The following is a 13870-nucleotide window of genomic DNA, read 5'->3' on the forward strand; positions in this document are numbered from 1 at the left end:
CAGTCTCCCAGAGTCACTGGAAGTCAGGTAATATAAACATGTAATAAATCAATTGATTATGTGCCATCAGGTTGGTGTCTGACTCTTAGTGACTCCATTAGAAAGATTTCCTCCATGATGATCTAGCCCCAACCTGATCCTTCATGTTTTTGTATCTTAGTCCATCTCCCTTTTTCTTTTTCCTTCCACTTCTCTCAGTATTAGAGCCTTCTCCAGAGAGCTGAGTATTTTTTGTAATATGTTAAAATTAATATATTTGAAGAAAAGTCTCAGCTGGGCAGCTAAAGAAGTAAGGATCTTTGAGTTGCTCATTTAGCCCATGGCTTATTTTCTTTCTTTTCTTCTGTTTTATTTTTTATTTTACAGCATACTTCAAAGACTACAGGAGACATGTCTTGGGACAGCATTATGACATCCTCTAATAAGACTGACAGCCCCCCAATTTTCCTCCTGACAGGCTTTCCTGGACTAGAAAAACACCACTTATGGATTTCCCTCCCTATCTGCTCCATGTACCTCATGGCCATCACAGGGAACTGTGCCATCCTCTTTGTCCTCAAGACAGATCAAACCCTTCATGAGCCCATGTATTATTTCCTTTCTTTGTTGGCTCTCTCAGACCTGGGTTTATCCTTTGCTTCTTTGCCCACCATGCTCAGTGTCCTGTGGTTCAATCACCGTGTGATCTATTTTGATGCCTGCTTGGTTCAGATGTATTTCATCCATACTTTCTCCATTGTTGAGTCTGGTATTCTACTCTCTATGGCCTTTGATCGCTTGGTGGCGATCTGGAACCCACTGAGATACACTAATCTTTTGACCTATGAGATGGTCATCAAGATTGGGGTGGGAGTGACCCTTCGAGCTGCTTTACTTGTGTTCCCAACTTCTTTTCTCCTGAAGCGTCTGGAGTATGGGAGGATGAATGTCCTCTCCTATTCCTTCTGCTTGCACCAGGATATTCTGAAGGTGGTGCTCTCAGACAGAAGAATCAGCAGCATCTATGGCTTGATGGTAGTGGTATCTTCTATGGTTCTTGATTCTGTATTGCTTGTTTTGTCATATGTTATGATCCTCAAAACCGTGTTAAGTATTGCCTCTAAGGTAGAGCGCCTCCGGGCCTTGAATACCTGCATCTCCCATATCTGTGCTGTCCTAACATTCTATACTCCAATGATTGGACTCTCCATGATTCATCGATATGGGAAAAATGCTTCCCCGGTTGTTCACATCCTCATGGCCAATGTCTATCTTTTAGTACCACCCCTTATGAATCCTATTGTATACAGTATAAAAACCAAACAAATTCGGATCAGAATCTTTAAACATCTACTGAAAAGTAAAGAGTCAGCTATGACCTCTTAGAAATAGCTTCTTGTGTCAGAGATATTGAGAACATGGTAAGACATCTTTAAATAGAGAGTTAACCTAGCAAGGAACTGCCACTTCTTTGCCCACCATGATCTGGATATTTTGATTTAATTCCATGACATCTCCTTCACTACCTGATTTCCCAGCCATTTGTCATCATTCACGCTGTACCTGAGAGTGGTACCTGGATCAATAATAGTAACTGTGAATAGGCGGTACCTGGATCTATAGTAGTAACTTTGGGAAGGATCTCGTAGTCCTAGTGGACAATCACTTAAATATGAGCCAGTAGTATGCGGCAGCTACCAAAAAAACCAAGGCAGTTCTAGGCTACATTAACAAAGGGTAGATCTTGATTGAAGCAGTCATTAGCAGAGAATAGAATCAAGATCACGTGAAGTGTTATTACTCCTTTATAATAGCGTGGTAAGACCACACTTGCAATATTGCATCCAATTTTGGATATCACAATATAAAAAAGATGTAGAGACTGTAGAAAGGGTGCTGAAAAGAGGAACAAAGATGATTAGGGGACTGGAAGCTAAAACATATGAAGAACAGTTTCAGGAATTGGGTTGTCTAGTTTAATGAAAAGATGGACTAGGGTGGACAAGATAGCAGTGTTTCAATATTTGAGGGGCTGCCACAAAGAAAAGTGGGTCAATCTATTTTCCAAAGCATCAGACAGCAAGATAAGAAGCAATGGATGGAAACTAATTAAGAAGAGAAGCAACCTAGAACTAAGGAGAAACTTTCTAACAGTGAGAATAATTAGCCAGTGGAATGACTTGCCTTCAGAAGTTGTGGGTGCTCCAACACTGGAAGTTTTAAAAAGAGACTGTACAGCCAATTGTCTGGAATCTCCTGCTTGAGCAGGGAGTTGGACTAGAAGATCTCCAAGCTCCCTTCCAACTCTGTCATTATGTTCTGTTCAAATGATGGGCTCTTCCCTCTCTCCTGAGGATTGTGCTGTCCCAATGTTCGTTGCATATCCCAATAAAAATAGTACCATTTCAGCATGCTTTTGTGTCTAACTAATTGTAGGTACCATTATAGAAAGAATTTAGCAAAGTATTTTTGCTTTATGGTATTTATATTGTTTCTCTCCTTTGGCTTTAGTAGCCTTTGTGCTTTGCAGTTACCTAGATAGAGTTCTTTTGGAGTGCGGTGAATTACAAATATTGTTCATTAAAAATATAAATAAAAAACTGTTCAAGTAGTATGGTTAGAAGACTCCAATGCTGAGCAAATCACCCCTGACAGAATTCCAAGGGACCTGAACACCCAGGGGGAGTCTGTACCCTGGAAGGTGAGCTGTCCATACTCTTTCTGGCATTCCCTGCAGGGATTAAGCCTGCATCCCTTGAAACAGGACTTGGGATTTGGCTGGTGAGGTGACCCTCTATATACTACCTTCTTAGTGAGGCTTTTTTTTATATTTATTGCAAACCATCAGGAGTCCTATTAAGCTGGCAATATAAAGCACTAGTAGAGAAGTAAAGAAATAACGTTTCTCCAAGATTCTGCTATGTCCCTGGTGGAAGTAGAAGCTGAGCCACATTTAGAAAAGAAAGAGTTAATATAGGAAGTGAGTCTCCTGGATTTTTTTTTATTATTTTTTTATTTTTTAAAAAAATTATTGAAAATTTTTAAATTTTACAAAACAAATCCCTTCCCCAAACCCCCACCCTCCCATATCCTCCCTCAACCTTCCCAGAGCTGAGTACAGGCTTACTTAAAATTTTCAAAGAAAATAAAAAATAGAAAAAAACTTAAAACACATATAAATCCTAAACAAATCTAAATACCTTAAATTAAACAAATTATCTTCTCTAAAACATAATAGTTGCAAACATTAAACACACATTATAATATACTTTAAACATTTTCTAGTATTGTACTTATATTATTATCCATCATTCTATATAGAATCCCCCAAACACGAATTTAAACATTACTTTCTTTAAATATCCATACCTACAATATAAGATCTAATCTCCCTCTTTCTTTACTCTAGAGCACAAAAATAAGCATATAAACATTCATTATACCATTAAGACTGGATACTCTTTTGAATAGTTAAATTAAATACTTATATTTAAACTTCTTATCTAAAATTTCCATTCAGTCTCCATAATCTTCTCTCCTATCAAGAAAAGAAAAAACTTAAAAAACATATAAATCCTAAACAAATCTAAATACGTTTAATTAAACAAATTAGCTTCTCTTAAAAATAATAATAATAGTAGATCCATAAACATAACTTAAAACATTAAAATTCCCTTATACCTGTTTAAATCTTTACCAATAACAAATTCCTCCACAGTAAACACATTCCTTCTCTTATCCATAAACCTCTTAAAGGTAATATAAATCCTAAACAAATCTAAATACGTTTAATTAAACAAATTAGCTTCTCTAAATAATAATAATAGATCCCATAAACATAACTTAAAACATTAAAATTCCCTTATACCTGTTTAAATCTTTACCAATAACAAATTCCTCCATAGTAAACACATTCCTTCTCTTATCCATAAACCTCTTAAAGGTAATTCCAAAAAAGTTTGTAAATCTTAGTTCTCCCGCAATCTCAATAGTCTTCTAAATACTTAAACTAAATACTTAAACTTAAACTTCTTATCTAAAATTTTCATTCGATCTCCATAGTCTTCTCTCCAATAGCCAGTTCCATCCACTGTAAACACAATCCTTATCAGTCTCTCTTGTCCATAAATCTCGAAAGAAGTACTTTAAAATCTGCCCTTAAAGGTAGCTCCAAAAAATTTGTAAGTCCTGGTTCTCCCACAAACTCAGGAACCAATACTTGTGAGGCTTCCTTAACCTCCTTCTTCTGTTGGTCTTTCTCTTTACGTTTATATGTTGCACAAGTTGTCCTCTGCTCTTTCATCTCGACTTGTTGAGGCCCCTCAAACTGAAATTTCCCATTTTTAATTAATATAGGCTCTTCACACTGCAATTTTGCCCTTAAAGGTTGCTCCAAGGAGTTTATAAATCCTACTTCTCCCGCAGATTCAGGAACCAATACTTGTGAAACTTCCTTGACCTTCTTCTGTTGATCCTTTTCTTTACAATTGTATGTCACACCAGTTGTCTTCTGCTCCTCCATCTCTACTTGTTGAGGCCCCTCAAACTGAAGTTTCCCAATTTTCATAAGTATAAGCACTTCAGATTGCAATTCTGCCTTTTTATCTTCCAAAGCTTTAAGCGTGATAGGTGGCAATGAACATACCCCCAGGACTGAAGTATAAAAGTCTTTTGCTTTAGAAACAGTATTAAGACTATAACGTATCCCCAGGTAATTCACCACCATTCCAGTCGGAACATCCCATCTAAACAAAATTTGTCTCTTCTTAAGTTCGTCTGATAAAAAAGCAAACTCCTTTCTTCTTCTTAAAATTTTAGATGGGATCTCCTTTAAAATTATAACATTTTGTGAAGCAATTTGAAACCTCTTCTTATAAAAAGCGTGTATAATTTCATACTCAAAGCCACCAGGAATTTCAAAACATTGAAATTTCTAGGCTACATGTAATGCCAAGAATTGATAAAATGAACAGGATTATATTTTAGAAAGAGGAAAGAACACTGATGATTTGAGAGAATGAAAGCTGAACAAATTATCAGGCTGAACCCCATTTTCTAAATTTGTTTCACAACCTAGCTTATCTGAATAAACTGAAACACACACCAGCTTAGAATGACTATAGTTTCCAAAATACATAACAGCATAAGGTTCTCTTTATTCATCTCTATGTCTCCTCAGTATGACTGTATCAGATGTTCCTGTGGGAAGCATGTCAGCTGTCAAGACATTCAATAATAGCAGCCTGAACCTGAGAACCTTTGTCCTGACTGGCATTCCTGGGATGGAAGAGAAGAATGCTTTGATGGCCTTTCTTTTGTTTGTTCTCTGTGTCTTCATACTGCTTGGAAACAGCGTCATTCTTTTTGTCATTAAGACTGACCAAAGTCTTCATGAACCCATGTATATCTTCCTTTCCATCCTGGCTTGCTCAGATCTGGGTCTCTCTATGTCCACTTTACCAACTATGCTGAAAGTTTACTGATTTAATTCCAAGGAAATCACATTTAGTGCTTGTCTCACTCAAATGTTCTTCATCCATGCCTTTCAATGGTTGGAGTCTGGCATTCTGGTGGCAATGGCTTTTGACCGTGTGGTTGCAATCTGTGAGGCACTGAGATACAAAACACTCTTCCCAAACACTGTTGTTGCAAAAATAGGAATAGCTGCTGCAGTTAGATGTATCTGTGTCTATTTCCTAGCTCCTTTTCTGATTAAACATCTACGCTTCTGCAGATCCAGTATACTTTCTTACTCCTACTGTTTTCATCCTGATGTAATGAAGCTAGCCTGCGTAGACATAAAGGTCAATATCCTGTATGGTTTGATTGTGATGATTTTTACATTGGGGTTTGATGTTGCCATCATTCTTGTGTCCTATATCATGATTTTGAAAACTGTTTTAGGCATTGCATCCCATCAAGAACGTCTCAAAACACTCAACACTTGTACTTCTCACATTTGTGCCATCCTCATTTTTTATGTCCCAATCATCAGTATGTTTGCTCCAGCGATATGGGAAACACCTTTCCCCCCTTGTGCATATGCTGATGGCCAATATCTACATTGTGGTCCCACCTCTCCTTAATCCTATTGTGTATAGCATGAAGACCCAACAGATTCGGCAGAAAATATACAATATTTTTCTAAGGAAGCAAACCAGGATTTGATGGTAGAAAATTCTGAGAATAAGAAAAAAGGACTTGGATTTTATTGAAATAAAGTGCTTCCATTCCTAGAAAAGAATATGGAAACTTATCTCTCATAAACAGAATTTCTTTCCTACTGATAGACCACCCCCTCAAATCATTTATGAGTGAAATGCCATCAATCACGTCATTTCCCTGAATTGAGTTTGTGGAGGCAACATTAATGATAGTTCTGTACTTGAAATGCCAATTCTACTGTACAACAATCTGTTACTTTCTCCATGCTTGGATATCAACTTCAGAGGTAGGCAGGTGTCTTCTACTACCTTTCCCATAAACCCTTAAAATTGGCAATGCTGCTGGAATTTGTAGGAATTATGGTGTACCTGGTTGTCTGTCAATGAGAAAGATCATCTTGAAATTTTTGCTGAGATACCATCATTTTGGAAGATACATGGAGTTCTGCCTCACTAGACATAAAAAAAGGAAGTGTCACTCCAGGTAATGGCTTGAACGTGGAAATGATCTGTGTAAACATGAATTCCTAGGTCAAATAAGGTGAGAAATCAGGAGTGGAGAAATAGCTGGGCTGAAATAAGTCGAAGATTCAGCTAACACAATCTTTTGTTCTGCCATGGTCAACCAGATGTCTGTAAAATGAGGATCATAAGGAAAGGGCAGCAGCTTGTGATCCTATAGATAATGTAGTGGAAGTTCTTCACCATGAATTTGTTTTATGCCCTTTTGAAGCTCCCTACTTTGGGGTCCCTCATGACATCTTTATCTATCATGTAGAGTTGCACCATCTATATCATCACCTATCATCTCTCTCTCTTTCTCATCTATCTATCTATCTATCTATCTATCTATCTATCTATCTATCTATCTATCTATCTATCTATCTATCTGTCTATTTATCATCTATCATCTATCTCTATCATCTCTTTCCTTCTCTCTCTCTTTGGAAGAGTGTGCATTTCTAACATGTTTCTCTTTTTTTGTTTTTATAAATTGAAGAATCCTAAACTTGATGAGTAAGAAAATTGGAAGAGCAAACAAGGCTGAGGAAGTTCAAGTTCAAGTGGACCCCAAATGGGTTTTCTATACCATGTGTAGAAATTAGAAATAATTCTAACTAACTAACTAAATATCTTGATTCTGTGTATTTCAAATTTTCAGGATGCCTCCTTTTTAATTTTCTACTTATTTGCAAAGACATTAACATGCAAGATTTATTCTTTCCTCAAAAGTCACATTTGTGTTATATCCTTAATCTGTTTCGGTATCAGCATATGTGATCAATTTTGCTGTAATCGTCTTTGAAAGAGAAAACATTTGATGATGATGCTAGTGGCAAGATTGTTGGACTTACTCTAAAAAGTCCAAATTTTTAACAGACTTTCTCTTATAATATGTTCCTTATCTTCTTTTAATGTATCTTGTCTTCTTTTGTTTCTTTATACTACACATGTCTGTAAAACCCATTGGCTAATCATGCTCCTTTTACTCTTGAAGTTATTATGTTGTTGATTTTTTCTGCAATTAGGAAATTTTATCCATTCTATTATCCATGAGGGGCAGCTTGTTCTATAATATAATCTGAGATTGGGAAAATCTGATTATAATATTGTGAATTTTATTCTTGGGGTTTCTGGCATTTTACATAAATCTATTAATTGTTCTTTATCAATAAAGGAGAATATTTGTAGTTTAGTGTTGAAATGAGGGGTCCCATCATGTTTTTAATCAATACAGCAGTGTTTTAATCTCGGATTTGAATTCATACCATTTGAAATAAGAATTTTATCTTGATAATATGTTCATTTTTATTAACACAATAAGTCATGGCCAGAAAAAGTTTAAGCTTTTCCTTCTTTCAAGGACCTGTTTTATTTCTTTCCATAGTTTATTTTAAAAGTTTTGAAATCTGTCTGCATTTTATCTGTCAAATGAATTCCTAAATATTTCCCACAGTCATTCATTTGTTCACAAAATTTCTTTCTCAGAGGTTAAGTTCCTTAGTATTATTTCACTGATTTTACACCTGGAAAAGCAACCAAAACCTTTGATTACTTTCATCAATTGCCATATGGAGCTTATACCTCGTGTAGCTTGTTATGTTCCCAACACTTAGAGACCAAAAGACATACAGACAAAAGTTCCTTCAGGCAAACTTTTTCAAATATTTAATTAAATGAAACTTCCAAAACAAAAACTGTATCCTGTAGTCCAAACATTTAACTCCTGCCAAAATAAAAGAAACATCCATGTCTTTCCATCCACCACCCTACAAAAATCCTTACTGTGACTCTTCACTGAGTGAATCATTCATGTTTTGAAAGAATGTGGACCCCATTCATGTTCATTCAAGTGAATCATGCTATAAGATGGCTCACGCCAGATCACATCTGAAGTTGACACCTAGTGGGACAATGTTTCATCACTGCTCATCTCCTGCCGCCCTGATAGTCTAATCTGCACTGGCCCAATGGCCATGCTTGCCAAGTAACTGTAATGGTATGTGGGAATGATTTTGGGAGATGCTGCCAAGGGAATAGTCAAATACATACCATAGTCCTTCACTTAATATACTTAGTGACAGTTCAAAGTTATGGTGGACCTACCTGGATGGTACTTATGACCCAGATTTGGAGTTCTGATAGTTGCCCATACTCATAGCACCAACGAAGCTGCCTAGTTGAATCATGAAACATCTGCAAGCAAACACCAAGCTCAGAGAGCACCAAGGATCCCACAATTCATTCCTGAGCTACATCCTTTCTGTGCTGTGAAGGGGAGGGGAGGGGAGGGGAGAGAAGGGAAAGAGCTTTTGCAATTGGACAAACTGCTTGTAGCTTAAATTCTCCTACATCTTGTTTGCAGATGCTAAAAACAAATACATTTTGGATATTCCAAATTAGATTAGTGAGTTCCAGACCAGATTTATTTCTAATTAGAAAAATAAGCCTCACTCATTGGGGAGAGTGTAGAAAAGAGGTAAGGTAGATGGCCCTAGAAGTAAGGTAGAAGATAGAGAAGAGGGATGAAGACGATAAAAACATGGAAGAAACTGGACAGGATTCATGTCTTCCCTTGTCAACAAGAATGTCAATGGGAACATTTTGAAGTATATGATCCCTGTTTCAGAAGAATATTGGCAAACTAAAAGATGTCTGAAGGAGCATAGAAACAATGATGGGCCCAGAGGCAAAGTTCTGTGAGGAAAGATGAAAAAAATTAGATATGTTTCATCTGGAAAATGCTGATGAACCAGTTATAGGATAATAATTTTCAAAATTTCAACTTCTTCTTGAGAATTTTAAGGAGGAACATCCAGGTAAAGGTTTCCCCTTTTCAGTTATGTCCAACTCTGAGAGGCAGTTCTCATTTCAATTTCTTAGTTGAGGAAGCCAGCATTGTCCGAAGACATTTCTGTGCTCATGTGGCTCGTGTAACTATATAAAAAGGCACACAGAATAATGTTACCTTCCCACCAAAGTGGTACTTATTTATCTACTCGTATTTGCATGCTTTCGAACTGCTAGGTGGGGCAACCTAACAGGAATTTACACCACTGCACAGTGCTTGGGTTTCGAACCTGGCTGTCAGCTTTCCAACTGACAAGCTCACTGTCTTCAACCGCTGGGTCATAGTGCCCCTCTTTAATGTCTATTGTGTCTATGGATAGCTGATTTATCTATATATTGTCTTTAATCAAAAGTACATTTACACACTAACAAAAGTACCAGAACACATCCTCTAACCCAGTGGTTCTCAACCTTTTTAATGCCGCGACCCCAACTGGTCGTAGGTCGTGGACTACTCAACCGGTCGTAAATCGAGGACTACCCAACTGGTCGTAAGTCAAGGACTTTCCCTGCTCAGGAGCGCCGCACATGTGTGGTGCTGCCCCCTGCACCAGCTGAGGCATAGCTGGCAAGAGGCAGCGATGGCACAGGGCGACCACCGGCTGAGCCACCAGCTGGCCCAGCCCAAGGGAGGTAAGGCACCCGCTGGGCCCCACGCACGCCAGCAACTCTCCCTGTGCCCGCCGGCCTCCTACCTCCCACCCCTGGCCCTCTTTTACTTACATTTTTAGTAGTTGCTCAGCAGCGTGGGGTGGAAACTTCCAGACAGCTCGCCTTCGCTGCAGACAACTTGCAGCACCGTTTGCAGAATGGGACTTTTGGAGGGCTCAGCAGGGCAGAGGCAGCCTGGACAATTCCTATTGGCTTTTGAAAGCCAATAGAATTAGACTCTATTCAAGAGAGTCTATTCTATTGGCTTTCAAAAGCCAATAGAATAAAAGAGAGTAGCACAGCTAAGGAAAAGGGGGAAAAAATGGCAGACTGCGTTGTTTGGCGACCCCCGTGAAATGGTCGTTCGACCCCAAATGGGGTTGTGACCTACAGGTTGAGAACCGCTGCTCTAACCAACCCATCACAATTTACAATGCAATTATCACAAAATATAATTCATAATTATAATATCAAACATAACATTGCAATAAAATATAAAGCAAGAAAGTCAAATTAAATTAGACAGTGTTTGATGATGCTGTACATGCTTATATTATTTCCATAAAATTGTCCTCCCTGTATATTTCTTTTCTCAGTAAGGGAACTCTCTAAAGAAAATCATTCTAGGTCTAGACACAATGGAATGTATATTAAAGTGAGGTCTGCAGCAGATCTATTGTCTGTAATGGGCAAGTTTCTAATCATTTTGATTGACAATATCTGTGTCAGATTTGCTCTGGGGACAGGGAGCAAATCCTCATGTCTTCCTTGCCTGCTGATTGTTCCATGGCAATAGTCATGGCATGAGAAAAGTCTGCCTACCTTAGAAGTTAAGCTTCGCCAAGGATCCTAACACTCCTTCCTTTCCTTTCACTTTTATATTGTTCATTGCAGTGCATGTAAAAAGAGTTGGAAACAGACCCTGCATTATCTACAGGGCTCAGTTTGGGCAAGATAGGCAGCTCAAGCACCCTTACAGAAAATGCTACATGAAGATGAAAATGATTACAATTCTTTTGGTTCCAGTTTTTCCTGAAAAGGCACTTGGAGGCACAATATGCATGCTGTCTTTTCATCAAGGCAAACTTTCTGCTTCAGTCTTTATTTTATTGGCTTCTCCAGTTTAGAAGTTCACTTCTGGTTGGCTTTTCTTCTCAGTTTCTTGTTTGCCCTGATTCTCCATGGGAACAGTACTGTTATTTACACTGTCATTGTTGATCATAGCCTCCACCAACCTATGTATCTTTTCCTTTGCATGCTGGCATTCACTGCCATCATGCTCTCCTTATCTACTATGCTCAAGATGATGGCCATAACTGGGTTCAACTCTACAGCATTATCTTTGATACTTCATTGCTCCAGGGGTTCTGCATCCACAGCTTATTGGGTATGGAGCCAACCATGTTGTTAACTATGGCTTTGGACCACCACATTGCCATTACTATCCACTGAGTCATTCTTTTATCCTCACTGGCCACAGGATAGCTAAGAGAGGCCTGGTGGCAGTAATCCATGAAGCAGCCTTGATGGTACCCTTGCCAATTTACATTAAGAGACTGCCCTTTTGCCAATCAAATATTCTCTCATATTCTTACTGCCTGCATCAAGAGGTTGTGAAGCTGGTTTGTGCCAGTATTAAACTCAATGCTATCTATGGACTGGTGGTCATCATTTTTGCCGTTCACTCCTCATTTCTCTTTTTTACACCATCCTGAAGACTGCCCTCAATCTATCCCAAGGAACACAACTGAAGGGAACTTTTTTCTCCCACCTCTCTGCTGTCTTTCTTTCCTCTGTCCCTTCATTGGATTGTCAATAGAGCATAGCTTTCAGGAGATCCATGACTCCAATAGCCATACTGTCCTGGCCAACCTATATCTTCTGTACCTCCAGTATTGAGCCATCTCATATATGAAATGAAGACCAACGAGATCCAATGCAGAGTCACCTGGTCATGCCATAGAATTGCCTGAGAAGGACCTTCCAGGATTCAAGGTTATAATGCACTCAAGAAAATTCTGGGGTTTGATCTTTCTGAATGCCATAGAGATCTTTTTCTTTGGCTGCAGCTCTTTTTCTCATGACACATAATGATTATTAGGGTTTTTGTTAATCTGATACAGGTCACAGACATAAAGACTGTTGTCCCCCCCCAAAAAAACCACCCCTGTTTAATTGTAGAACAATTAATTATTATTCCTTATATCTAAACCTAATGCTAATTCTTTGCTTGGTTCCATTTTCCTACCTATTTATTGCAATTCTCCCGCATAAAATTGGAAGTGTCTATATACCAGCCCCTCCCCCCAAACCAAGGAAGACATATAATGAATCTTTCAGGTAGATTTCTTTATTGTACCATACTTATTGACATACGTTGGTCAAACTAAAACAAACTACTCCCCACATGAATCCTATGTCTAAGAATTATTCGGAAGGAGATTCCTTCACCCTCTTTTTTCTCACACAAAGTATCTGAAATGAGCTGCCTGTTACTCCTTTGGAATATACTCCCTCCCTCTTGGGAATCTACCTTCTTACTATAGGTAGTCCTTATCTTACAACAGTTCATTTAGTGACTATTCAAAGTGATTTATGACCGTTTTTCACAGTTACAACCTTTGCAGCATCTCCATGATCATGTGATCAAAATTCAGATACTTGGCAACTGGCTCATATTTATGACCGTTGCTGGGTCCCAAAGTCATATGGTCACCTCTTGTGACCTTTTCACAAGGAAAGTCAGTGGGGAAGCCAGATTCACTTAACAACCAGGTTATTAACTTATCAACAACAGTGATTCATTTAACAACTGTGGCAAGAAAGGTCATAAAATGGGGTACTTAATAAACATCTTGGTTAACAACAGAAATGTTGAGCTCAATTATGGTTATAAATCGGGGACCAACTGTATATACTATCACAATATACTACTAAAAGTTTTTTGTTTGTGTGTCACCAAAAAGGGTATATCATAGGGCAATAATATTTGAATCAAATGGGTTAACTTAAAATATATCAAAAATCCCTATGACATAGTAAAAAATGTGATAAAACATTTCCTGTTGACAAATCCATGGTCATGTGACCACAATTGAGGTTTTTATTTTTTATTTTTTTGCTAGAAATCACTATTCACTTCTGGTTTCTGGCAAAAATGCCCATTGAGAGCAATAGTTTCAGTTGTAGTGTTTTCTTTTACAACTGCTACATTTGCTTAAAATGTAAACTTGGGTCAGTCAAATGGTGATCCAATTAATGACCTGCATGACTTAGTCTCCAACTGCCTGAAAACATGCTAGAGTGGCTTACTAAGCTTAAACATCATCTAGTAAATAAGACAGAGCAGAAGAGAAAACTCTTAACTCTTTTCTCTGTACATGGATATTTGGTAAGGGAGATTTCTGAGAGAAAAGCATCCCAAGAGATCCCTTTGAATTTCCATTCTGGTTCAGGTCTCATCCTACGGGACCCATTTCCCACCTTCTCCTTGCATGTTTTTTGGAATATAATATAAGACAAAGACCTATCCTGAGAATAGAAAACTTTACTTTCAGCAAGAATAATCATGCCCCAAACTTCTCAGCCAAGATCCTTCTTAAGCATGGTTATTTATGCCAATTCTAGAAAGTTTACAAAATCATTGGGAATTAGTACAATCTTCTCTGGATATTTCTAAAATTATATGAAAAGATCGAAGGGTTGGGTCTTGTGATCATCTTGAT

General features: G+C 38.0%; 2 protein-coding genes across 2 annotated transcripts; both read left to right on the forward strand.

The window, feature by feature from the left end:
* Positions 1-351: 351 nt before the first annotated feature.
* On the forward strand, positions 352-1365 carry LOC120300817 (olfactory receptor 51G2-like). Its single transcript, XM_039327329.1, has one exon. It carries the CDS (start codon positions 391-393, stop codon positions 1363-1365), a length of 975 nt encoding a protein of 324 aa, XP_039183263.1. The 5' UTR covers positions 352-390.
* Positions 1366-5159: 3794 nt separating this feature from the next.
* On the forward strand, positions 5160-6147 carry LOC120300818 (olfactory receptor 51H1-like). Its single transcript, XM_039327330.1, is given in 2 exon segments — positions 5160-5977; positions 5979-6147. Coding segments are annotated over 2 exon segments (987 nt in total).
* The last annotated feature ends 7723 nt before the right edge of the window (positions 6148-13870 follow it).

Source organism: Crotalus tigris, unplaced genomic scaffold (assembly GCF_016545835.1).
Source record: "Crotalus tigris isolate CLP2741 ecotype Arizona unplaced genomic scaffold, ASM1654583v1 scf7180000024359.8030256, whole genome shotgun sequence".
Lineage (NCBI taxonomy): Eukaryota > Metazoa > Chordata > Lepidosauria > Squamata > Viperidae > Crotalus > Crotalus tigris.